This window comes from Ischnura elegans (genome assembly GCF_921293095.1).
Source record: "Ischnura elegans chromosome 13 unlocalized genomic scaffold, ioIscEleg1.1 SUPER_13_unloc_2, whole genome shotgun sequence".
Classification (NCBI taxonomy): domain Eukaryota; kingdom Metazoa; phylum Arthropoda; class Insecta; order Odonata; family Coenagrionidae; genus Ischnura; species Ischnura elegans.
This window is the reverse complement of record NW_025791658.1, coordinates 5,570,589-5,598,532: the sequence shown is the minus strand read 5'-3', so window position 1 is coordinate 5,598,532 and position 27,944 is coordinate 5,570,589. Positions and strand designations below refer to the sequence as shown.

Sequence of the window (27,944 nt, the reverse complement as noted above, 5' to 3'; positions counted from 1 at the left end):
TATCTGTAAATATGTTCGTTGACTCATCTGTGGCCATGTACAGTCTAAGAAAAGGCCAAGGCATTGTATTCAGGATGAACCCAGATTTAGTTGACATGTATATGAAAATATTAATAAAATATGAACAGTCACATAACGTGACCTGGACCTGGGTACCTTCTGCCGCCAACCTTGCTGACGAGCCCTCGCAGGCCGTGCGCTGAAGTTTATATGCTGCGTCGTCCATATTGGGCGGTGGCGGCATATAAGCGGACGCGCACGCGCGCCCGGGGTTCGTCTTATGCAAATTGGTGCGACGAGAGGAGGTACCGAGGTCCAGCTGCTGCGACGAGAGGAGGTACCGAGGTCCAGCGTACCTATTTAGCAACAGAATATTTGAAGTAAAGAAAGTAAAATTTGCATTCATTCTGAGAGGATCCAGTAATGTGGGTTGGAGTAATATGTGGAGTGTATTACGGTATGAGTTTTTACGTACTGACGGGTGCATATTTATTTGCCTATTGAGCCTGAAAAACGGTGTTTTTGAAATGCGGGTGCTTTTTTTGCTCTTGAATTATTTGCTAATTGCTGCATTAATTTCTTTGGTGTGATTAGATGTGAATTTGATAATTTCAATGACAATGAATAATAGTCCTTAATATGCCTTGAAAATTAGATGGGGTAAATAGTGCTAGTGTTTTGATAGCTAGTAATATTGTATTATTAACTTAAATGATATTCGCCGTTGGACTCGGTGCAAATTCTATCGAAAATTATTTAAATAGAAGCTTTGGGAGGCTGTGGGATAAAATTTATAACCATCTAAACGATATTTTAATATAAAAGTTTTCGAAAAAAATATGTCGTTTAAGTCACAATGCTACATTTTCTGTGATTTAAAAAAAATTGAAAAATGATCATGCTTTCCGCTCTGTTTATTTATTTTTTCCTACAAAATAATGTATGATATATTGTTGTTAATTTATAATTTCTTCCTGGATGCTTTCAGCTAACACTTCCTTGGGCATTGCTGAGAGAAAGTTAAGGGCCAGGTTGGAAATGATGGAAGAGAGGAACTTTTTACGAAGATTGTATGAAATGAAGATAGAAAGATCCCTGGAGAAGGACAAAATAACAAAAGATAGACTGAGGCAAGCTGTGGCTGCTAGAAAGCTGGCGGAAGCACAACTGAAATAGTTTTGTGGGAAACGTGATCCCTAATTTGTAAATTTTATTTTTATAAAATATATTTAGAAATTTTAAGATTTGCATATAAATTTATTCCTTCAACTCGTTAATTCCTATCATGAAAGCATGAGATAATGGCTGACCATAAGGAAATCGGTGCCTCTTATTAAGGGAAATGGATTTGGAACAAGTTTTGGTATCTAGCAACAGCCAAAAAACATAATAGACTACAAAGTGGAATAGTGGTAGGTCAAGGTACCTAATTCGCACTGGTGACCAAAAGCTCCAAGATACAAATTTTTTGTGGCGCAAACACTGATAACTGAGACTGAGGAGGTAATGTAGCGGAATAAAAACCAGATAATGTGGCCTTTGTGTTTTAAAGGTTTAAGTAATTGCATTCCCAAGATCGAATAATACAACTAGTTCGCCGTTGGATAGATTTCCTGGTTCCGTCCGCGCTGTCATTTTGATGGCGACGTTTCACCAACTGTGCTGTAGGTGTCCTCAGGCCAGGCTGAAATGGAGAGTGCCTCAGGTTGCCCGATGTTTATACGGTGGCGTCAGACTGAGGGAGCGCTTGCCCGTCGCTGATTGGTCCCTATACGGGGCAAGGGGGTCCTTCTGGGGTCCAGAAACAAGCGTGGTGCTGGAAATTCCAAGTGCTGGAAAGGGTGTAACTGTCTTCTCGATTCATATTTTATGGTCTTTTGGTAATTTATACCGATTCTCTGATTATTCTACTACGATATATTGCATTTCTTTGGCCAAGATTGCTGCTTTATCAAAATTGATTTCATGACCTGGCTCTGACAAGACATGTTGAACAATTTCTGATTTCTCTTCTTGTCTATTCTTCAGTGTTCGAGCATTTTCTTTTATTCAGCATTGTATGGCCTTTTTAGTTTGTCCTACGCATGATTTCACACAGATGTATTGAACCTCGTATACACTCTCTAACCTGAGGTTCACTAAGGACCGACGAAATGAGGCCGCACCATCTCAAGCAGAGGCCCTCTCACGGCTTCCTTAGGAAACCGGTACCGCTGCAGGAACTCTCTAAAAAAATCGAATGGATTTTGCGCATCACGGACGTAAAACTTCTTAAATCTCAGATGTTGGTTCGCCAATCTATCGAGACGACGAACAAAGGCCTCCAGGCTGCCCATCCTCGTCAAAGATAACCCAAATCACGGGTAAATGGGAAAATATGAACGTGTATTCAGCGAAGTGATACACAAGAAAAGGTTGAGATGAAAGGGATATGGTGAAATTAATGAAAATGGGTGAAAATGAAACGATTTTTGAATGGGCGAATGAGCAATATGACAGGGTGAATAAATGGTATGGTATGAATTAATATGGAGATGATTAAAGGCATAAATGAGTAACTTTTTAACGATAGCACAACAGCAACGAACGTATTGGAACAAGCAGCAACATGAAGTCAATAAAATACGAAAGCAACTAAAGATTTCTGCTTACAATTCCAGTCGTACCTGTTTTCTCCGCTTCATGCACATGTCGCAAGGTAAGGCTCACTCCGCTCCCATTGTAGGGGACTGCAAGGGGGCCCCTACAGCCTAGGGGACGACTATTAATACCAGATTTGTGCGTGGGGGACTGTAAGGGGATACCTAGAGCTAGGGGACCCCTGGGGGTCGACTATTAATACGGCCCTAAGTGCCCTGGAAGCCTAGCCCCCCACTTCTTGTAATCAATCAATCAATTGACTGATCACTAAAGGACTAGTCCGTCTTCAACCCGTGTACTAGGAGTCTCGGAGACTTAATTGAGCAGTTATCAAAATGTGAATGATATTTATAAAAATTTTATAACCTTTTTCATCTATGAGAGATCAATTCAAGATTCTTTTGAATGATTTTTTATGGCATCCAAATGCACAGTAATAGTGTGCCATTTTGATAAACATATGCAAATAACATTAAGCCTTACCATGTTACCATTGATACCAGTGGCATAACTAGGAATGTGCTTAGGGAGGGGATGGAAGGTGACCCCCATAGGCACAGGGACCCGGAAAAATGTTTGAAATATGACTCACCTCAATGTAGCAAATGACTTACTGCCATGATATTAATAAAAGATGTTTAACTTTCAGCATATGCAGTTATTATATGTCAAAACTAGACAATAGTTTAAAGTTTTATTTTATTTCTCTGGGGCTTGGGGTGGGGGGATTCTATCCCCTCATCCTGCCCCCAATAGTTACGCCAATGATTGATACCCATAAGATTATAGTATGTAGGGTCCAAAGTAGTGGCTCATGGCAAAATAGCCCCTTTTATAACGATGTTATTTAATTTTCACAAGTAAACCCCATGAGAAATTAGTGCAGTTCTCACCTTTGCAATTTCGTGTCTCATGTAAGACGGCCTTTACAGTCAAAAGTGATACACTCTGTGATAAAAACAACTCAAACTTCTCTTCCGTTTGGGATCATGCCTTGTGGGTTGTGAACAATTTCCACCTCTACTTTCCTTCCGAGAAAGAGGCGTTTGAGCCCCTGCAGCTATCTGAGGCTTCTGGCAGGATTGTCACTGTCGATTTGCTCATAGAAAGGGTGCTGTTGCGACCAGTGTGGGAGTGCATTTTGGTTTTCACAGTAGCAAGAGTCGCACAGTGCTGTGGTATATGATGTGATTGATGTGTTAGGATGGCTCATAAACATTGATCTTACGGAAAAAACTTAATTTCTCTTGATTCTCTGCAGATGAAAACATAAAGGAAATCCATTGATATGTAAATTTACATATCATTTAAATGATATATGTTAAAACCATAAATCCTCTGATTTCATTAGCAATAACATTTGACATTGTAATGTATAATTTGAGCAACAAAGGGGCCAACTTGAATATTGTTTTTCAGTAAAGTTCTTCATCTGTAAAAATGTACTTTGGATCAAATTTGCAATAAGTAAGGTCCCAAAAGTACCTTTGGGTTGTATTTATATCAACGTAAATTGGGGGGATATCTTTTTATGCATAAGGAAATTGGTGAGAAGGCGAGATGAAACTGAACTTGTACGCGATTGCTTTTTTTGCGCTCAAATATATCTAATTGTAAGTTAAACCAAAACTAGTATTAACACAATAATGCTGATTCAATGCTCCAATAGTCAACGCGAGTTGATTTTGGAGCGTTTCAGTATAATATCAATATCACTTGGTTTAAAAATTAAACTGCAGGAGTGACATTAATCAACTATTTAATGGTAAATTCGAATTATTTTTGATGGCATGTTTTAAGTACCTCCACTTTTTGCAATTTGAGAAGGGCGCCACGGCTATCGAACTCAAAAAAACTGCGAAACGATATGCAACGTTAGTTATGGGGCGGGCGGGCATTGAGTACAATGTGGGTGCCTCTTCAGCATTCTCGTAGAATATGAATGGATCTTCTTGTTATCCGACGGTTCTTGAATATTGCCGACTGTGCAATGAGAAGAAGTCATCTTTTGTGGATATATTTTCGACCATGGTGTACCGGGACGGCTGCTCGTTGGCGAAGAAACTCAACGAATTGTACGGTATCGAAGTGAGTAGCAACTTTCCTTTCAGTGTTGTATTGTTTCTACTATAGTATGAACATTATTTATGTAAACTTGATTTCCTCATCAACCTTCATGTTTGGCATTGCTCCATTGTGTTTTTCATTTCGCGTTGAATAATTAATATAAAAATATATATTTGACCGTGTGATGATATTCTTTGATATTTGTTAACTAAACGTTTAATTTTTCTTCCGGGCTTTATTTACGATTATTTTGACAATTTGGTGCGATGTTTATTTATAACGCTGACACAAGTGGCCTTGTTGTTATTCCCCGTAAATATCGGAGGGTAGGCAAGATTTGAGTAAGATTGCTTCAAGTTTATTCATTCTGTGTATTCAATGTCATAAGCGCTATAAATTTCATGATGCAATTCTATGCATGACTTTTGGTACATGGTACGCTAAATTTTTCTCTGAATTATTGTTTTTAAAATTCCTAACCACTGCCAGGTAAGTGTCGTTCCTCACAGAGATTTAGACATAATATTTATAGCACTCTCGGAAGAGATAGTTTGATGACTGTTTGCTACAATTCATACTGTTGAACAATATAACGGCAATTGCCCTAATCCTTTAATTTCACGATAGTTTGAAATGCATTATTTATTATTAATATTATTATGATGATGAATTGTGTTCCGAAAGTGGTTGTGAATTGAAATAAAAGAAGCTATTTTTGGAAATTGCCTGCAGATTGTGATTTGATAGTATTTTTTAATTACTCCAGATTAAGTATGAAAAAAACTCTACGTAGGTATCCTTTTACTTTATTCAAGTCATATATTGAGAGTTGCATAAATCAAAAGTAATTGTATATGTAGTAATGGCATGTATATAGTTTGAGGTTTGGGGCCATTCTTCCTCATCTAAAGAGTTATTCATTCTACAGAAAAGAGCCATTAGGATTATTACCAATTCTAACGTAAGGGAACACTGCAAACCACTATTCAGGCAGCAAGGGATTATGACATTGTACGGTCTATATATATTTAAATGTTTAATAAATGTGAAAGTGAATATTGACAGCCATAAAACTGGTGCTGATGTCCACCATTACAACACAAGGCTCAAACATAATCTGTTACAGCCCCACTGTAGGCTGTCAACTACAAAAAATTCTTTTGACCATGTTAAACTTTGCATGTTCAACCACTTACCTCAAGAGGCAAGAAATTGTACTTTAAGAAAGTTTAAAGGTGTTCTTCACTTGTGGATAGTGACTCAAGCTTTTTATTCACTCAATGAATTTCTGGAGAGCAATACTCTAAATTGTATATTCTAGATTTAGTTTTTCTTTGACGAAGACTATTACATTGTATTATGTTTAATGTTGAATAAATTATGATTATGATTATGATTATATTTTGGTTGTGCAGACGAGGCACATGACTGCATACAATGTCACTTGCTGTGTGTAGTGCGTTTGCTTACATCTTGCTTAAATTGTGACTCTACTGATTCCTAAGGCTTCATCACCTGATGATGACCTATCCAAGTTCATCTGCATCGAGTGTCTACGCCAGATCATGAGGCATGGGAACTTGACTTACAATCTCTGGAGTACGCTGGACTATTTGATGAGGATGCATGCAGAGGAGGTGGTAAGTAGATCTAGGTTTTAATGAATGTTTCAATTGTCCAATGGCATAGCTCCAGCTTTTAGGCCTGTTTCTAGGAATAATTATCTCCAATTCATTTATGCAGGGCACTGAGCGAGATTATGATACATGAGTGCTAGGCAGAGATACTACGTATAAAATCACGGCTTTAGTATCTTGCCTTCCCCACTTCCTGAAGTCTGTGATATTAATCAAATTGGTTCTGAATAGATGCATTACATCAATTTTCAAACATGCACTAATTTGATTATGAACTCAGCAGAAATAATTAAAATAAATTGTTAACTCTGTCAATGTCAAATTGCTGCATTAATCACGGCAATTTTGTCATTTATTACATGGCAATCACTTAGCATCATTTGAAAAGCAGTATTTAAACAATATAATGGTATGACTACCCACTTAATGGCATTTCACTGTATGAAAGTTCTCTACTGAATACAGTACTGCTATTTGAAATATTATTCCATTTGTATCATGACCACTTTGTGTGATTGAGTGATTGAAGTTTCAGCAGGGCAGATGTCTGCATGAGCGCGTAGACCTAGGTGGTGCATTGTGCTATCCACCAATTAGTAATTGCCCATAGAGGCTGGTGGGTATACCCACCAGGGTAAGTAGGAGTTGTGGGGGTCCGTCCTCCAGAAATTTTTAAGATTAACTGTTCAAAATGACTAGTTTTACCACTTTATGAGAGGTATCCCAGGTAACATTTTTGGTTGGCCCTCTGTTGGCAGATGGTGGGACACAGCGGTTGGCCCATGGTATGATTTGGCCACCTCGCCAACCGTATCCCAACCAACGATTCCCCAACGATGGGCCAACAGAGCATTACAGTCGGGCCTTCGTATTCCCAACCCAAGGCCAACAAATCTCCAACGATATACCGTTGGCCCTTTTACATTCTGCCATCCGTTTCCCAACAAAAGCTATATTTTACTGGCATTTCTCATTTTTATAGAATGAAAGTTAAATTAATTTACCTTCTCACTTGATACGATACCGGTATATAGAATCTTTACCTTTAACTCTCTATAAATCTAAATGAAATTAAATACATAAACAATGCTATTGGACAAAGTAAGGTTACAGTGGTTAAAAGTGGAAAACAAAAAATCAATATCAGTTCAGAAGGTCCCCAACTTTTATTTTCACAAATTAGGACAATTTTTATTAGGACAAAATTAGGAAAATTTCAACAGCACCTTTCCATATTACAATATGGCACACACAAAAACTGTCCATCTTCTTTGTAGGGCAACAAAACACACTTAGATAAAATCTGGGTGGACTGCAATTTGCATCCAGGTACTAATTTTTTTACTACAAATATACCAATGGTACCACTTCTAAGAGGTAATTCAAAGAAATCCTCCTTGTCACACTGCAAGATGTACACCCCTGAGTTATTTGATTCAATCTATTCTCTGGTCTTCGGTAACGAAATTTTTAAGTTTAGTCCATTTTACTTAATTGGATCAGTTATAAATTAATTAATCCTAACACAATGCTATATCACTTATAGCATAGTGTTAGGATTAATCAAATATCCCCCAGAAAGCCGTAAAACTTGCCATTTTGAACCATTATTCTTAAAACTTTCCTGGAGGACGACCCCGCAACTCCTGCTTTCCCTGGCGGGTATGCAATACTCCCACACTCCTAAGTATTACTTGCGCCTAAAACCCCCCCCTATTGGAAAATTCTTATAAGAAAATTTCTTATAAAATTTTTCTACAAGAAAATTTCTTACAACTATCAGTTAATAAATGTTATTAATAAGAAATTTTCTGATGGAAATATTTATTATAAATATCATATCAACATGCTTAAAACACTTGCGCAAACTTCTATAAAAAGCTACATAAGATTTACATCCCTACTGAGAGTACAAAGTTAGCTTTATACCTAATTGAATCCAAATGTAGATGCCTATATCTGGTATACAGCAAACCTAATGATTTTCCATGAACCAAATGTAGATGTCTATCATTGGTGTACATCAAAAAGGACACTCAAGCTCTGCAAAGTTCACCTGACTGGCCAGACAAGGCGATATACCATAGAGGTCTTTCAGGGCATGGGTTCTGTATAGGGTTAACATCCTCACATGCTAAAAGAAACTAAAATCAATGAAACCAACGATAGCCTAGAATGATGGACTGATAATTGAATACGACTTTGGCAATCATTACACAATGAAAGATACAGGAATCGCAATATGGAATATGATTTAACCTGGAAAGTTGAAGAAGCAAATGAAATAAAATTCAAGTTCGACTGGGGATAGGTACTTCAAGAAATTATATGGGAAGGAAAAGTAAAATTTGATAAATCAAATGCATATGAGCAATGTTTATTTAAGATACCAGAGAGATGAGACCTCTACATGCAGATTTGGATAGATAATGAAAGAAATAAACAAAGCAAAATGGAATTTGATGCCATTTTGGAGAAAAGGATATGTAGAATATGGCTAACAATAAGTGCAAAATTTAGGGATATTAATAGGATTCACAGAAACACTGATTGAGTATAATAGTTGATGTATTTTCCATAAAATAATAACTGTGCAGATGTTATTTAGGTTTACTCATATAAATTCAATCTCATTCTCTTCAGAGAGGTCTAAATCACTCACTTTGTCCATTGAAACACTGTTTTCATTAAAACTTCCACTGATACTAGATATGCCACAATCTGAAAAAAATATACATATCGATCTATCTAAATTAATGATGAAAAGTTTAAAATTCCACGAAACTATCTGTTTAAGGTAACATGATTTTAGGAATGCCAGTTTTGTAAGACTTACCAAATGAGGTCAATGACTTATTTTTGTTAGAAGCACTCGACTTATTTTATTTAACTGCTATCACAAAGACATAGTGAATGATTAACATATAAAAGCAATCCCTAACAACCAAACAAGTTTTTGTTGTTAGGTTGCTAGGGAACCATGTGAACCGTATCCTGCAACGTATGCAATCGTACTATAATGGTATGATGTCCCAACGGTGGCCCAATGATAATCCATTTCGTAGGGCCATCGTTGGGGATTTCCGTTGGGCCAACAGCATAAACCGTTTCGTTGGGCCGACGAACAATATCTGCGTTGGGCCAACAGCGGAATTTGGTAGGCATATCCACCCACAATGAGCCAACCGTGACTACGGTTCCCCAACCGAGGCCCAACGATCAATGTTACTTGGGATCTGATTAATCCTAACACTATTCTATAAGTAATGCTAATCCATTAAGTAAAATAGATTTAACTCACAAATTTCTCTGAGCTCTGGGGGGGTTTTAATCCCCCAAAACCCCCCCTCACTGCAACACTGCTCCCTATGATAGAGAATGCTCTCCCTGTATCCTGTATTTGCACCTGACAATGTTGCTCAGCAACGGAACCGGTTATTACCAAAATCATACGTGATATTTACAAAGTTTTTTATTCAACATGTAGCAATTTCACCCAGTCACACCTCAAATTTAAGGAAATAATCATCCATTTGGGGCATCTTGGGTGAGTCAATATTCATAAAAAATAATGCGTAAAGTGTTGAAAACAATCATGAAAACTGATTGATTTGAATTTACAGAAAATTTACGTGAAACTTTCGAGTGCATAATGTCGTATTCTATTATTTTCATGGACTTTGCGACAGTGTTTTGATATTTCTAACAGTGAATTGTGGACACCTAACAATGAAACGTAATGTGAGCATTGTTTAAAATTGAGCAGTTCACTGCTGAAATTAAATCAATCAATGAGGCTTAAAAATAGCTCTTTTCCTCAAAAACTCAATTTCAATATATTTTTTGTGATGGATATATCTGTTATTGTTCTGCAGATGAGTGATACGTGGCAAACAGGCCATGCTAATTTTTGTATAAACACAGCAAAGCTGTGAAACGAACATTCTCTGTAATCTGGCATACACAAACCAACCCTGGCAAAAATTGGTAAATTTCAAGTGTTTTTTGGAAAATTCTCTTCAGATGTTGTTGAAGAGGTTTTGTGAAGAATATAGTTGCACCCCAATCTTGTTATCCAGAGGTTTATTAGGCAATTAAAATATTTTCTCTTGTTCTGTAAAGATGGACATCGCGGCATATGACATCCCTGAGGATTCTCTAGACTTCCTGTACTCAAAGGAAAAGGATTTTTCAACTCAACCTCTTGTTCTTCAGAAGAAAGAACAGCCGGGTGGATCACTCATATCAAGTTGCAGAAAGAAGGTTAGAATTTAGTGTTATAGCAGGGTTGATAAAAATCATGATTTTTTTCAAAAAAATCATTTTTGTTGATTTTTTTTATTTAAATCAGATTTTATTGATTTAAATCGGATTTTATTGATTTAAATGAGATTTTTATGATTCTCCATTCATCAAAAATTCAGTTATTTGCAAAACTAACTATTTGGGCAGCATATATTGGAGAATGATCGTTTGCAGAAACAATAAGAGGCAACATACTCTAAACTGAATACAACATTTAGTCAATCAGGGGAGAGAACTATGGAAATGCCAATGGTATTAAATTAAAAATTACACCAGCATAATATAAAGTTGCCATTGGAAGTATCAAATGTGCGATATTATACGAATCTTAAGCATATGAAGTTTAGAAAAATTTTGTAATTGCAACTTTGTATGGTGCCTATGCTTAGAAGTTAAATCAGAAAACAATTTTTTTTCAACGGATACACTAGTATTCTAACCAAAGCCATTTTTTTAAATTTTCATGTTACATGCATTCCTACAGTATCATTTCGATTTAAGAGCCACCATTGTACTGATAACTGTCGATTCATTGTTTTAATTACAAAATAAAAATCAAAATTATACACTTACATCTTCCTTTTCTTGACTCTTTAAAAATCAAACATATAGATCACATTATGATTTAAATCACCTGATTTTTTAAAATAAAAATCAAGTGATTTAAATCAAGTGATTTAAATCAAGGTGATTTAAATCAATCAACCCTGTGTTATAGTAATGATAAATTTACTTCAGCATTGGCGAAACATACATTTGCTGGCTAAAGTCAAAATAGATGAAATATATACAATACTATGCATACATTTGTTTTTATTTAATTTTATTTTCCCCACTATTTGCTGAGGCAAATATAGGGGACATCAATATGATACATAGAATGTAATCAGATATAAAAATATATTGGATGGAAAAAAATATGATGACTTTATGTAAATGGAGATGTACACTAAGGTAAGCAGCTGACAGAAGAAGAATAATTTACAATTAATTCTTAAATGAATTCATCCACTCACTAGAGTGGATAAAATGACATAGACTGCTTTAGATATCGGTTAAATACAATATGTTATTGAAGTTACGAGAGGGCAACTTAATAATTATGCATTACACAATCAAATATCAGTGGCTAAGGGACTGTTTAAATGTTAACAAAGATAGATGATGGTCCTAATGGATATGGTCGCAGCGGTGGGGGAAATGATTATAGAGGTTGACATTGGATTCACAAAGATGGTGGTTTTGTTTAATTAAGATAATCAAGTTTATGATGTACAATGTTTGCACTTATTTTCCTCACGGTAATTTAGTTGCTCTGGAACAAATATAGTACTAATATAGAGGCCTCAAAGATATCTTTCAATGACTCTCAACTTGTGATTGCCTCAAACAAAACATGATAGGAAATTAACTAAAGGTTCACAATTTTACATTATTATAATTCAAGATACACAAATGAAATAGACTGTATAATTTTTACTTATGCAGTAGCTTGTTTATAATGTTAATTAAAACATTTCGTCAGCATATTTTTTCTCTTTGTTGCTCAAGGTGCCGATATATTGGCATAGTGTTTAATCCCATGGAAAAATGTTGTCAGTAGCATGACTAGGAATATCATGGGGGGGGGATGGATGCGCACAGAAGAGGGTGACCCCCCCCCCCTCAGGTAATGGGGGTTCCAGGAAATTTTTTGAGAAATGACATTCTTGGAAAAACAATTAACATCATTTTGGCTCTTAAATTTTAATTTTAAGCAGATTCAGTCATTATACGTCTATACTAGACATTGGTTTTAAATAATTTTTCTGCAGTAGACACTCTTTAACCCATTAATTGCATTGCATTGCATAAACGCAACATTATTATTAGAAAAACCCTTTTATTCAGGATAATTTTTTCTCAGGTTTTCTGAATTTCTGAAATACCTTTCCTTCTTATTCAGTTACTTTTGTAAAGATGTTGTGTCCCGAAAGACAGAATGTAACGTAGAATAAACAATAAAGATCTCCGACCCGAGTGGCTAGGCCAAAGTCTAGAAGAGTGGGTATAGGCACCAAAGAGTAGAAACTCAAGCGTTGGCTTTAAAAGATGTTTGTTTAGCCCTTGCCAGAGCGTAGCATAGCCTCCGGCTGCACCTTGGAGATTGTTCCCCGAGTACCAAAATTCTGGGGTATTTATACGCTTCCCTGGACCAGGAGGTTGCAGTGTGTGGCATGAGAAGGGTCCTTTGCGAAGGATTCCCACGGAAACAGTTTCCCAGGGAGAGCAAATGCAATATTCGGCCAGTGTGCCGGTGGCCCAATAAGCAAAATCTCTGTTTTAACATTTAAACCTCAACACGGTTTGGGAGGACGTCTTCCAAAATTATGACGCCTGACGAGTGGACCAGACCACCTAGAAATGGGCAGCTGGACCTTAAAATCTCCCCTTCACTCTAAGCGTGACCCTCTGACGCTCCCACGCCAGCCTCCTGGGCACATAAAGCACAATGACAGCTTCCATCCTGGTACTTACATCACGAAGACGGGGCGACATACATAACAAAGATTTTCATTAAAATGATAATTTTTATTTCATTTCAAATTTTGCCCATTTCGAAGCGTTGAAGGACTACAAACTGTTAATGATTTTTAATAACGATATATTGAGTAATCTTACTGGAGGTAATGTTTTCTCTTAGTTCTAAGTTTCTTTATTCATCATGTTTATTTATGTCACGAACTTTCGTCGTCACTGGTATAAATATGGTTGTTTTAAATAATGATGCACTTACACAATGATGGGAATTCTCTGGTAGACCAGAGGGCTTTTCTTGAATCATAAAGAAACTCTTTAGTATGGCTTTTCATTGACAATGTAGTCTTTTGGAGGCAGTTCAGCTGCATTTTTGGCACTCACAGGCTGTGAGTTAACAGAGTAAAACGTGAATAGCATTTTGAATTCCAAGATGGCCACCTGTACCAATTTTACATCAAACACTGTGGTACTTTGTAGAGTCAAAATGTTATGCACACACATGGAACCGATACAAGGCATTGTCATTCCCATGTCGTTGAGAGGAAGTATTTCTTCATAGACATCAAATTCAGCTTCAGATGCATTCAGTTTCATAATGAGAGGGTGAGAACCGTATTCGTTGAAGCAGGATTGTGATGGAAGGTGGAGTGTTGTCCTGTAGTCGCTCTTTGGAATTTTCTCCGTGCAATCCTGAGTTACCTCTCTTTTCTTCTATCGCTTAGGTGTTGTAAGGCTAATAATCTAGCTTCAGTTGGCTTCATTGAAGTTAAATATTCCTCTGAAATGCATCTTTATCTCTCATCCTGTAATTATATCAATAATACCACAGTAGTTTTTGCTCAGCGTTTTGCAAAATAATTCATCCAGGGGTTTCATTCAGATTAAAAAAAGAAGAAAATTTTACCCAATATTTCTATGCCTCAGAAGATTACTTTAGAAGAAGCGTCAAGAAGGTAATTGAAGAATATAAATTAACAGGATAGGCGATGTATAATATTTTCTTAACTTTGGAACTACATTGGGGATTTCCTCTTCTCAGTATTTCAAATATGGATGATTGCAGGAGGTGCTTCAAGGCAAATCACAGTTTACTCAAGCAGTATCTAAAGAAAAATCGTCCAGTTAACGCACACGCCCAGGCAAAAGATGCAGAGAACAAACAGGTTCATCTAAATGTGAAAAAATAGAATATACTTCCATGGGAATTAGGGCATAGGAATTTCTGAGTGAAAAAAAGCAATAGAAATACTTACTATTCTTATGTCTCTTATTTCTCAGATGGAAAATTACTTGAATTAATATTGAGCTACTCAAATAACTACACTGAGGAGATAAATAACCATACATTGACTCAGAGTAAGGGAGATTTAAAATATGCAATTGGAATCGTAATGTTGTCGGGGTATCATATATTGCTGCGCACTAATTTGTACTGGACAAGCCAAGAGGAGATGTCTGTCCCAATTATGAGGCAATATGTATGACGCATATTCGGTTTGATGAATCAAATAAATATCTACAGCTCACCGATAATTCTCAACTACACAAAAGTGATACACTTTTGAAAGTCGGACCTTTTCTCAATAGACTTTACCAAAATTCCATTCAGTTAGTAATTTTCCTAACAAATGGCTCCATATTTCAGGTGGCACACATGCAAAATTTTCATTCGTGGCGAACAATTTAGAGTAGGTTATACATTTTGAAGTCTGGCCTCATCTACTAGCTATCTCTATCAATTTTTGCCATAAGGAGAGGTGGAACTTGAAAGTGATATTTGTAGGATTTCTAAGTTTACTAGGAGATAGGGTTGTTCTAAACTTGCTGAATTTTTTGTAAGTCTCCAAACATTCATGCCGAGTATTTAGATAATTTCTTCACCAGTTACAATATATTAGCAATTCTTAAGTGATAATTGTTATTTTGCAACGGGAACAGTATGCAAAGTTACACCACTGTTTTGTGTTAATTTCACTGTACAATATATAAATGATCAGATCTCCAAAGGAAGTGATATTGCTTCTACAGTATTCTGTGTAATGTATCAAAAGCATTGTATTATATCATATCAATTCACAGTTATAAGGGTATGTCAACTTGAGCCTGCTGGGAGTTGAAATTAAAATATTCTGGGGAGGATAATACCACTCAACTGTGAAAACCTAGAACCGTCAAATTGCAGTGAATTCAATCTACCATGAAAAAAACCTTGAAACAGCCGTGAATTTCATCATAAAACATTTTAAAATATCTCAAACTTGAAAGTAGAACTACAATTGACAGATTAAAAGAAAAATGGCGATCATGTTTCAAGGTCAGTCACGTGCTGACATGGCCACGCATTCATCTGCACGCGTATATTGGAAGCGCAATTATTTGTCCGTGTGCCATGACGACACGTTGATCTTGAGCCTGTGATTGGAAGGCGGGTAACCAAAGTGTTCATTAAGCATGGCGAAAAATCAGACACTTCTTTACATCCCTACGTAGCTGTTCCCTCCATTTTGTCACTCACAACCTTAAGCTTCACTTAAATTTTGATATCGATAGGTCTAGTCTTGAGAAATAGCACTTTCATTGCTACGTTTGAATTCACGGCACATGTCGCCGTTGATAAATTTTTAGTTAACGTGCGGGTGGAGATTGTTCGGTCATCAATATTTCTGCCTAAAATGGCTTAGCAACAGACCGTGAATTTGACGGTATTTAGACCATGAAATCCTGGAAAAACCGTGAATTTCATAATTAAGATAGAGTGGGAACCCTGCTATTTCAGGCACTACTAATACTGGGGTGTCTGGGGGTATGACATACCTGTCAGGGTAAGCGGGAGGTGTGAGGACCCTCTGCCAGAAAAAATTGAAGGTAAATGGTTCAAGTTGGTGAGTTTTACGGCCTTCTGAGGGATATTTTATTAATCCTTACACTATTCCATAAGTAATATTAATCCAAATAAATAAAATAGGTTAAACTTAAAAAAATGTCTGTGCTCTGGGGGGGGTTTTATCCACCAAAACCCCCCCTCGCTGCACCACTGTGGAGGTTCACTATGGAGAGGTTTCAGTCGTAGGCACCATTTTTTCATATCCTTCGGAAATGAAAGGCACTACTGTCTTGTAAACCATTATATTTATATGTTTAAAAACGCACTTAACACTTTGCGTGCACACACATGGGCACAATATTACGTCCTGCTAATCCTTCTGAGTTTGGGTTCCCAGGTCTATAGAACAGTGTTTCCCAAACGTTTTCGAGCCACCGCCATATAAACCTATACTCAACGCCCCCCAAATCGGTATCTTTCAAATAATAATCAGAATCACATACTAATTAACCAAATGAGGAACGTTGTAATAATTAAATTGAAAACAATGACTAATTAAATGACTAATAAATAATTAAGTTCTCTGTGTCGTGAAGTTGTACCAACGATAGACCTAATGAAACTAAACCCCTTCAAACGTTTCCCTTGTGCAAGAAAGGCTTGCAAATATTTTTCACCCGTTCCTACTTTAAAATGTAAGAAAGCACAGGGTTTAAATTACTTCCATAAGCGGGAAACAAAGTAAACTTTAGAAGCAAAGCTTGAAAACGAAGGCAAAAGGAAGGGTACGGAACCTTCGCATTTGTCTTTGCATTCGCACTTTTCGCCCCCATAGACTACAGCAATGCCCGCCAGGGGGCGGTAGCGACCACTTTGGGAACCACTGGTATAGAGCAACGATAAAGACTGCAAATGCTAAAGTTACTTTATCGACATTTCAACACACTCATTTTGTGTACGGCTGGCCCCAGAGGCGGTGGGATACAGGCCTTGCCTTCCAGCCTGCAGATCACGAGTTCGGGTCCCACCTGGGTCGGTGTTTCATATCCACTAGGACACGTATGTGGTGGTGCGTAATGTAATTGTCGTAACCTGCCATCCCCGATGAGAAGGCACAAATATTGCTGTTTTCGAGGTAATGAATAGAAATAAATGAAATGCTGAACACTTTGCATGCCATGGGCGTAATATTACGTCCATCTATTTTATTGACTTTGTTTGCGTGAAGCTGTAATATTTCGCCCGTGGTACATTTCCAGTTTACTGCTTAGTGGTTCTGTTATTTCAAAAATCAATTGCTCAGGGAAAAAGAGTTCTTTTAATGTCCCGAGGACGAAAAGCCCTCTGTGACTACCAGCACCCTTATCTCAGCCTACTTTGCGTGAAAATTCTTTTGCGGAAAGAACCGTTCGTTGAGGGTGCAGTGACCCTTTTTGTCATCCAGGATTTTGAATGATTTGCTCGGAACAATGCTTTTGTGTGATTTCCACGGTTTAAATGGTTCAAATTGAGCTTAGTACAAAAAAATTATGCATTTTATGGCGATACATCATTTTTTGCGACTACTTTTTCAAAAACAGTAGGTTTTCATTGTTAAATTATATTATTTTTAAATAACAATACATAAATGTTATCCAACTCATTCATAAAGAAGAGCAAAGTCCATTTTTATTGAAATACACATCGATATAAATATGTTTTTGATGCTAATGTTTAAAAAAAAATTCAGAATTTAGTATAAATGGCTGGATTTTTCAGCAGGGCTTTAAAAGTAGCAGCCAGCACTCTAAGTGTTAACCCTGGCATAAAATCAGGCACTACTTCTTCACTTCCCTGCCACCCTGCTACCCTCCATTTTCCAACTCACAACCTTTGGCCGGACCTGAATTTTGCTAACGATATGTGACGTCATCACAGGTGGATATTTTCATTGCTGCGTTTGCATTCAAATTCTGTTACATTTGTTCAATTTGTGGTTAATGTGCAGCCAATGATTGTTACGTGATCAATATATCTGCTAGATAGCAGATTTCTCGAATTCGAATATTGAATTCAAATATTAAATCATTGCTCGAATATTCGAATACCTCGAATGCTAAACGATGAATGCTGGAATGTTTGACTCGGTTGCATATGCAGCAGGAAACACAAGATTTTGGGGAGTAATTTTGATTTCCTTTAAAGGATTCGAACAGGAATTTAGCTGATTAATGGAATATTTTAATTTTATGGAAACAATTGGGCATATAATTAATTCAACTAACATCGCTTTACCCCCACTACTGCTGCCAAGTGCTAGCTGACAATCTGAGGCATTTTGCAAAATACAAGCTCTTCTCCACCGGCTTTTCTTCAATTATTTTCAGTCCATCTTTGGGAGTTCTCACGAGATAAGAAGATGAATTGGAATTGCTATCAGGGAGAAACCAAATATCCCTTCGTCTGGGACTGTAACAATAAAGATTTATAGCACCACTCATAAATTGTAACTTGATATATGTTTTTGGAAAAAAAAATACCGCATCAACTTCCGAGAAGCTCTGCTGCTCATATCGAGTCTCGCCAGAATGCCAAGTCTCCATCCTATTTTGACATTTATTTCCTCACGTAAAATGCTTAAATGAAGTCAGAAATGCGTCGCTTTTGGTCTTGTTCTTTTTTTAAATTACGCGCACGTTACTAATATTTCAATCCAACAAAGGTGTAATATCAATTGCCGAAAGTCATTGTTAGACACCTTTTGGGCTAATAGGTGATTCATGCAGCGGTGGACCTCCAGAAACTGGAAATTTAGAAGTAGGTAGGCTGAAAAAGGTCAGTGGGTGAGAAAAGGGGGGGGGGGGTGCGAAACGCATTTCTTTTGTTCTCGTGTAACTTCGCATTTTTTCGAAGCTAAGGTCTTCGTAATATGATCCCTGCGCGAGCTGGGTCCTTTTTTTATTCCAAAGAAGAGGAAAGCCTCAGAGGGGGGGGGGGCTAGTGCTGAATGGAGAGGGATACCGGATCTTGGGAAATGCGCTAATGTTTTTTTATTATTATTATTATTAGATGGGCGGTTTTTTTTGAAGGGTTTAAAAAGGTTTCATCGTCACCTTGTTTTATTCCTCAAAAAATCATTATTTTCTTCATTTTCATTCATTCAGTCAGCAGCTGACCTCCAGAAATGGGGAACTTCGAAGCAGGTATGCATAAAATGGACAGTGGGTTAGAAAAGGGGGGCGTGAGACACGTCTTTATAGTTCTCGTTTAACTTGATATTTTTTTCGAAACTAAGGTCTTCGTAATACGATCCCTGCGCGAGCGAGGACTTTTTTGTTTGATTTCAGAGAAGAGGAAAGCATCAGGGTGGGTGAGGCGAGTGCTGAATGGAGGGGGGTAGCAGATCGTGGGAAATGCGCCAATGTTACTATCCCACGGCACTGAGTTTCTCCCTATGGTAGTTTCATCTCCTGGAAAAGATTCAAACTAAGTGCCTGTGCTTATTAGCCATAAATGACACATGATAAACACTTCGTCTCATTTATACGAAACCTGCGCGAGCTGGGGGCTTTTGTTTGATTTCGAAGAGGAGGAAAGCGTCGGAGGAGGGGCCGAGGGCTGATGGATGGAGGGGGAAGCAGATTTTGGGAATTGTGCTACGTAGTTACTATCCCACGGCACTGAGGTTTTCCTGGTGGGGGAAACTGGGGATTTTCGGATTTTTTCACCCGGATCAATTTCGGTTCCCCACGTCGAACTCTTTTCACTGCTTTAACCCGCGCATTTGATGTAGTTCGTCAACTTGCCTAAAACAGCGCTGCATGCACTAAAAGACTAAGAGTTCTCTACATTTTTCCAAGTCAACTATCAACGACGTGCGTGCGACAGTTTACGATGCGAAATTCAAAGTATTCGAGGTGGTACTTTTCGCATAACTATTCGAGACCTCGAATATCGAATACTTTCTAGTATTCGAAGTATTCGAGTATTGGCGGATACTATTCGCACATCTCTAATATCTGCCTAAAATGGCTTATCCACAGACCGTGAATTTGACGACATTTAGACCGCGAAAACCTGGAAAAAACAGCGAATTTCATAATTTAGTATGAGTGGGGACCCTGTGTTTAATTTTTTTGTTAATATGTAGCAAGTTATTTTTTAAATTTTTAATGTGCGTATTGATATGTAATATACTATATATAACTGTGACTTTTATAAGTTAGTAAGATTGTGAACCCTAGTAATGGTTTTCATGCTATAATAATATTTTTTGGATGGAAGTGAAATTTTTTTTGAACACTGAAAATGGGGTGCAAAATTTTCTTTCTTCATGAATTTTTTTGTATAGGATGGAGGCAGTATGGCTGGTGCATTTATGACAGAGAAATCTGGAAGTTATATAAAAGAAGAATTGTCGAAGGTGGAGTTCTGTTGGTGTTTGGAGTGCAACGAAGAATTCATCTCTCGGGAGGAGCTGAGACTTCACTCAAAGAAGCATGCGGAAACTGAAACTCCAGATAGCTTTGAACAAAATGATGACTTAATACTTTCAAGTGAGGAGTACAAGTTATTGTGCGGTGAAGTGAGTTTATTGAAGAATAAATTAAGTTGTAGTAAGTGCCAAAAAGAATTTACAAGTGAGAAGAAATTGGTGAGGCACATTAAGAAATATGATTTTCAGTGCGAACACAGAAGCTTTGTGAATTTAAACAATCACTTGAAGAGTTTGAAATCAAAAAGGGCTGAAGATAGTGCCTTGATGGACACCAAGGGCAAAGATAGTAGTTTTCACTTCAACTCTAATTTGTGTGAAGCCAAATCACCCATGACTGGGGATTCATTAGTTAATAGTGATGATATTTTGATGAATACTAAATATATTAACAATGGTGATGAGTCAAGAGTATCAGGTGTTGACTTTAAAGTGAAACAAAAGATATTTGATGGGAAGCTCTCAAGTTATGTTGGTTCTCTTCCCTCAAGTGTCAGTTTGTGCGAACAAGATCCAGCTGTTGTTAAAAACTGTGCAAAAGATGGTGCTGATGTAATCGGACATGAGATATTGACTACCGAGGTAAATACATGTCAAGGAGTTGTGATTTGCGATTACTGCACTAAGCCTCATTTTTTAAAGTCAAAACTTCGTGAGCATATAGTTCTCTGTCATCTCTCTGTGGTTTCCTACAAGTGCTCAATATGTCACACATTTTTCCCGACAGAGTCTGAATTGAAAGTTCATGAGGCGATTCATTTCAGCCAGAGTAAATATATTTGTAGTGCATGCTATGGTAACTTCCCATCTAGATCCAAAGTGTTAATGCACTTGAAGAATGTGCATAATATGGACAGAGGGCATACCTGTAGTGCTTGCTTTCTTTGTTTTCCGTTCAAAGTGGAACTTGCGCTTCATCAACTCTGCCACTCTTTGGAAAAGAAATACTGCTGCTCAGTATGTGGAAAGAGGTATATGAATAGATGCCAATACAGAATCCATGCTGGTGTTTGCCAATTGGGAAAACCCTTGCATAAATGTGTTACATGTGGAAAGGAATATCTAACACGTTTTGTGTTGAAAACTCACCTGCTATCCCATGATCCTTACAAGAAATATGCATGTTATTTGTGTACCATGAGATTCACACAGTCTAGTAGCTTGTCCTCCCACATAAAAAATTTCCACATGAAACTTAAACCACATGAGTGCGGCATTTGCAAAAAACGGTTTGCTGTCAGGCACTCCCTGCGTGTACACTATGCTGTCCATTCAGACCATCGCCCTTTCAAGTGCCAGCATTGTGAAAAATGTTTTAAGACCAAGGCCGGAGTATATGGACATACAAAGAAAATGCATGTTTGAGGGTCTGAACACTTGGGTAACATGGATAGAGTTGTGAAAAATATGTTTTTGATGGTGATGAGAAAGTATTGAAACATTGTAACCGGGCTAACACCATATCACGGTCAAATTTATAATAAATTGACTTTAAAAGAATACTCTTTTGAAATGTAATCAAATCTAAAACCATTATATTTACACTTTTACTCACTTTACTTATTAATAAAGTATTTAGTGGTATTACTATATATTATCTGCAATTACTTTTACTTTTGGTCCTGCCCATGATGCAACGTTTTGTTGAGATTTTTTTTGCTTTGTCCATTTTTTTGGTTAATTTAATGGCTTTTTCTCCACAAATAACTCATTTTTGGATTCGGGACATTGTTATGAGTGTATTAATAACAAAAAATTGGCAAAAGTGAGGCAGCATGAATGATCAGAAAATCAGAATAATCAGAAAAAACCATTTATACAAAATTTCATTTAATTTCTTGTAATGTTCATAATTTACGAAAATCAAACCATGCGTTATTATATCTGAACACATAGTCTACGATTTTATATTTCTTCACGGACTCATTGAGATCTTTTTAACAGCCATAACGTGATTATACTCGTTTTCCTACTGTTTCTCATAAGACCTGACTACTGAAGATCACACATGCGTGGCTGTGTTGTGCTTGGCCTTGTAATCACGGAAGTAGTTTGTACGAATGCTTTACAATAGCTGCACTATGTTGTAAATTACACTGTCAGGCAACATCCCACGGAGTTGCTTCTTGCTTAAGTTGCTTGCTTAAGCAACTTAAGTTACGGTTATGGTTGGATCCGTGATCAATGAGCACACTCGTGCACTATGATGCTTGGAAAGCAGGAACACGATGCTTCTGTGAAGGCAACTGGTGTACAATCACACAATAGGGTGGTTTCCTATTTTTCTTTAATTGCCTGAATCGAAAGATTATTACTCCTGGAGTGCGCATTTCACGCTTCTAGATTAGTAAATGACAATATCTATTTTTCCTGATTAAATGAAACGTGAACATTTTCAAGGGCACGAAAATACAACGGCTAATTATGAATGCTGGCAAAAGCCCACTGACGTCATTCTTGTTCCGTCTGCCACCGTGTGAGGCCACCTTGGTACGTGGCTATGAGTGCCGCTGCGATGCAGGCTGCTAGCAGGTAGCGCTTGGCTTAAATAAGGATTATTAATGCCCTATCAAATGAAGGAAACTTTCCGACCTTAGGCAATTTTAATAGGTGATTATTAAGAGATGTTTCCCTGAGCTCCGTGCCTCATGCATGCATTGGTAATCTCAGACGATGTTAATCTCCTATCTACTCATATATAGCAACTAGGTCCCTGTGACGTCACGTGGAGTGGCATCGCAAGGGCGCCAATCCAAGCCTTTTTCAAATGAGGATAAAATTGACCATTGCCATTCGTCTAAACTTGGATTTCTAAAACCAAATAATTAGTGTATTATGAATACACTAATGGTGGGTAACGAATCGCAATCAATGCCTTTCGTTGTCTTTGATGAAGGAAACTACCCTATTGTGCATCAGTTCTAGGAAACTATGTCTTATGACAAACTGTCTACGTAGGCAAGTGCCTGGCTGTGACTCATGCAATCTCTACTTTCCTAGCCTCTGCAGCCACTTCACCCAATTCCATCACATCTGCTATTCCCTTCCACTCCAGTTTGGCCTTGACTAATCACAGCGTAAACATGCCTTAGTGCGACCTAATCTTTGGTTTCCTGTATTCGACCACTTGCGAGGCCACGGCAACGATTGCACATTTGCCATATGAAACATACATTTGAAGATCATAGGTAACATTTTTCTTAATTTACGGTTCTTTAACCATCGAAGGATCTTTTAAAATTAATCTAGAGTTTTTTTCCACTTCTCATTGTCTTCAGCAATGCTGGAGCAGATGCCAAAGTAAAATTGAAAACTTTTTGTCTGCAAGTAAATAATATCATTCTGTTTTACGAATGGAATTCCAGTAGAAGTGTGAAACCCAGTGTAGCGTTGAATTACAATGCAGATACCTTGTTGCTTTTGCATCCAATTTTACGTTTTTATAAAGATCGTGGAAAACTTAAGAAGAGTGTAAAACGTATGCACAGATAATTCGAAACACGGAGAATTCACAGCCGGATAAACGGGAATGTGATGTCTTTTAAACACTATGATAGCATTTTGTAGACTGAAGTTGTACTAACTAATTTTAAAAAACAAAGAGTTAAGATGTCATTTTTTGTTTCTTTGTTAATTTTGTCTTGTAGGACAAGTATAGTGTGGCTGGAACCTCTGTGACAAAGGGAGCTGGAAGTGATGTGGAGGAAGATGAACTGCTGAAGGTGGAGTTTTGCTGGTGTTACGAGTGCAACGAAGAATTCATCACTCGGGAGGAACTGAGACTTCACACCAAGAAACATGTCGAGACTAGAACTAGAGATAGCTTTGAACAAAATGAGGACTTGATACTTTCAAGTGAGGAGTACAAGTTGTTGTCAGGTGAAGTGAGTTTGTTGAAGAATAAATTATGTTGCAGTAAGTGCCAAAAAGAATTTACAAGTGAGAAAAAATTGGTGAGGCATGTGAAGAAATATGATTTTCAGTGTGAGCATAAGAGCTTTGTGAATTTAAACAATCACTTGAAGAGTTTGAAATACAAATGGGCTGAAGATAGTGCCTTGATGGACACCCAGGGCAGAGATAGTAGTTTTCATGTGAACTCTAAATTGTGTGAAACCACATCACTTGTGAGCAGAGATTCATTAGAGAACAGTAATGTTAATTTGATAAATAATAAATATAATAGTGATAGTGGTGGTGATTCAATTTTTGGTGATATAAAGGTCCAAGTGAGACAAAGGAAATTTGGTGGAAAATTGTCGAGTTATGTGGGTTCTCTTCCCTCCATGATGAGTGTATGTAAACGAGATGAAACTATTGTTAAAAACTGTGCAACAGAGGTTGCTGAAATAGTCAACCATGAGATTTTGAAAACTGAGATAAACATGTCTGAAAGAATGGTGATTTGCCATTACTGCACTAAGCCTTATTCTTTAAAATCAAAACTTCGTGACCATATCGTTGTCTGCCATCTATCTGCAGTTTCCCACAAGTGTTCAATTTGTCACTTATTTTTCCCGACACAGTCTGAATTGAACGATCATGAGGCGATTCATTTCAGCAAGAGTAAATATATTTGTAGTTTATGCTACAGTAACTTCCAATCTAAAGCCAAAGTGGTAGTGCATTCGAAAAATGTGCATAATGTGGACAAAGCGTATACCTGTAGTGCTTGCTTCCTTAGTTTTCCATCTGTAGCAGAACTATCTCTTCATCATCACTGCCACTCTTCAAATAAGAAATACTGCTGCTCAATGTGTGGAAAAAGCTTCATGAGCAGAATTCGTTATGATATCCACATAAGTGTTTGCCAATCCGGACAACGCTTGCATAAATGTGGTACATGTGGAAAGGAATATCTAACACGTGGTGATTTGAAATTTCACATGCTAACTCATGATCCTGAAAAGAGGTTCGCATGTCATTTGTGTCCCAAAAGCTACACACAGCCTGGCAAATTGTCCCTCCACATTCGGAATTTCCACATGAAGATTAAACTCCACGAGTGCGGCATTTGCAAAAGACGATTTGCAGTGAGGCGTTATTTAAATAGACACTACGCTGTCCATTCTGACCATCGACCTTTCAAGTGCAAATATTGTGAAAAATATTTCAAGACAAAAGATGGAGTTTATTCACACACCAGGAAGGTTCACATTTAGCATCAGTAGTGCAATAACTGTGTCTTTGTTTATCGGGAGAGTCCTGAAGACTTGGGTAACATGCCATGCGTCGTGAAAACTATGTTTTTGAAGATTATGGGACAAGTATTGTTGCAATGTGACTGTATTCAATCACAATTGCCATGTAAAATTTATTATTTTGATTGCAATTGCAAATCGCACCAACTATGTAATTACTCAATTTAAAAAGTAATAAGTTGGTTCCTAATTACAATTACTTTTTATATTTCTTGAGTACAAAATGAAATCACTGCCAATATTTTCTGCCATAAATTACACAGCGGCATTTTTATTATCTTTTAATGCCGTTGCAATACATAATAATGAAAATGTTAATTTAGGCAAATATGTATGTGTGTTTTAAATAGGGTAGTTTCCTTCGTCAAAGAAAATGAAAGGCATTGATTGCGATTTGTTACCCACCATTAGTGTATTCATAATACACAAATTATTTGGTTTTTGAAATACCGGTTTAGACGAATGACTAGGCTGTTGACGTATTCCATGTGTTGCTTATTTTGGGTTTCCCCTTAAAAGTTTGAAAGAAACATGCCCCCTATCTCGTTTCCTTTGTGCATTTACGGGCAGAAAGATGAAGCATAAATTCTTATCGCTAATTACTCTGGGTTATAGTATCATTCTGAAGTTTCCGCGTTTAAAAGTGGTACTATATATTATAACTAAATGCAGAGCAATTTTCCCATCAATCCGATGCTCCGTAAGGATCGGGTAAAATCGGAAATACAGAAAGACTAACAGAAAACAAAAGAGCGATTCGCCGGGGCGTGAGACTCCGCCGTAGACGAAATATAGCTCGCATCGCATCGCTGGCCGCTCACCGGCTGGGTCGAGGCCCCGGCGAGGAGTGGGCCAATTGCCGGCATGCCTTCTCCCTGACGGGCGGCGAATTGACGAATCGGGCATCTTTGATCGCTGATATCTCGACTCACAGGTCACGAGGGCACGGGAAATTTCACACATTTCATTTTTTTGCATTAATGTACAAATGTGCAAAGTTTGAAGCAAAAGTGGGCGTTACACTCCGTTAATTTTCCTTGTCAGCTACCCGCTAGCAGCCTGCAACGTATCAATGCTAAGCCTCGCCTCAAGGTCACCTCACCGGGCGGGAGGGGGAACCAGAAATACGACGTACGGTGATATTTCCCGGCATTCATACTTAAGCGTCGCCTTTTCGCGCGCTTGAAAATTTTCACTTTTCATTTAATCGCGAAAAATAGATATTGTCATTAAAAAATCTAAAAGCGTGAAATGCGTACTCCAGGAGTAATAATCTTTCGATTCAGGCAATAAAAAAATATTAGGAAACCACCCTATTAAATATTTACGGAAATGTATGAAATTAATGTAGCTGGAGCTGCCTACATATTTATTAGCAAACTCACTGTACTCAATCGCAATGACACTCATATTTTTGATTGAATACAATATAATAAAACCCTTTGAAATAGTAATCAGTGGTAAAAGTATTTCAATTAAAATTACTCTCACTACCTGTACACATCATGCATCCCCGTGAACACATTCTCAAACTGGCAATAAACTCTAACAGATTGCAAGCCCGCATTTTCGTTATTTTTTTGCCACTGCATGAAATAATAATTAAAATGTTAATTTACTCACTTTAATTATAAAATAAACATGCTACCAAATATTTTTAAGTACCGTTGATGTCTTAGCATGCCTCTTGCGACTATGGGAACTCTAGACATCAGAAGCTTATTTGGTATAACTCAGCTTGAGACTAAACTTTTAAAAGATGTCTTAGTAGCAGTTGGGTAGCCAGGAATCTTGTTTGGGGGAGGGGTCCAAAACCAGGGGGGTAATTAAAAAAAAAACAGGGTACTTAGTAGAGGGTTTTAAACCAATCTTAAGACTTTTCATAATCAAAAAAACTTCATTCGTTCAAGAAATATTTTTAAAATCCATGATTTTTCGATATTTTGTTATCTCTTATGAGGCAAAGTAATTGTGTTTTTATATTTTGGGGGTGGGGAGTTCCGACTCCTCGGACCTCTCTCCTTGCTACGCCACTGCTTAGTCGGGTAAATAGTGTTAGAATTATACAAGAATTGCCATGAGAAAAAATTCCCCTCGACCTGGAATCGAACCACGGACTTATGGCTTTCCAGGCCAATGCACAGACCAACACACTATCCAGGTTATTTTATTCCCATGGCAATTAGAAATATAAATTATTTAGTTTAAAAATTAAATAAAATTTATTAAATTTTAAATACATCCTCCTCGACTTTTCCCGAAAACTCGCCAACCGC

The 27,944-nt window shown here is 37.4% G+C and overlaps 2 protein-coding genes across 10 annotated transcripts in view; both read left to right on the top strand.

The window, feature by feature from the left end:
• The window catches only part of LOC124172740 (zinc finger protein 268-like), a 405,740-nt gene that overhangs the window by 305,682 nt on the left and 72,114 nt on the right, over window positions 1-27,944 (top strand). The gene's annotated exons all lie outside the window — the stretch shown is intronic.
• On the top strand, window positions 900-26,062 carry LOC124172739 (zinc finger protein 432-like). Its single transcript, XM_046552210.1, has 5 exons — window positions 900-4,728; window positions 6,213-6,347; window positions 10,467-10,607; window positions 20,324-21,049; window positions 24,115-26,062. The coding sequence occupies exons 1-5, from the start codon at window positions 4,579-4,581 to the stop codon at window positions 25,627-25,629; spliced, it is 2,667 nt and encodes an 888-aa protein (XP_046408166.1). The 5' UTR covers window positions 900-4,578; the 3' UTR covers window positions 25,630-26,062.

Coding starts and splice junctions, on each gene's coding strand:
- LOC124172739 (XM_046552210.1), top strand. CDS start 4,579: ATGAATGGATCTTCTTGTTATCCGACGGTTCTTGAATATTGCCGACTG. Junction 10,608..20,323: donor TATCAAGTTGCAGAAAGAAG/GTTAGAATTTAG, acceptor TTTTTTGTATAG/GATGGAGGCAGTATGGCTGG. Junction 21,050..24,114: donor ATGAGATATTGACTACCGAG/GTAAATACATGT, acceptor TTTGTCTTGTAG/GACAAGTATAGTGTGGCTGG.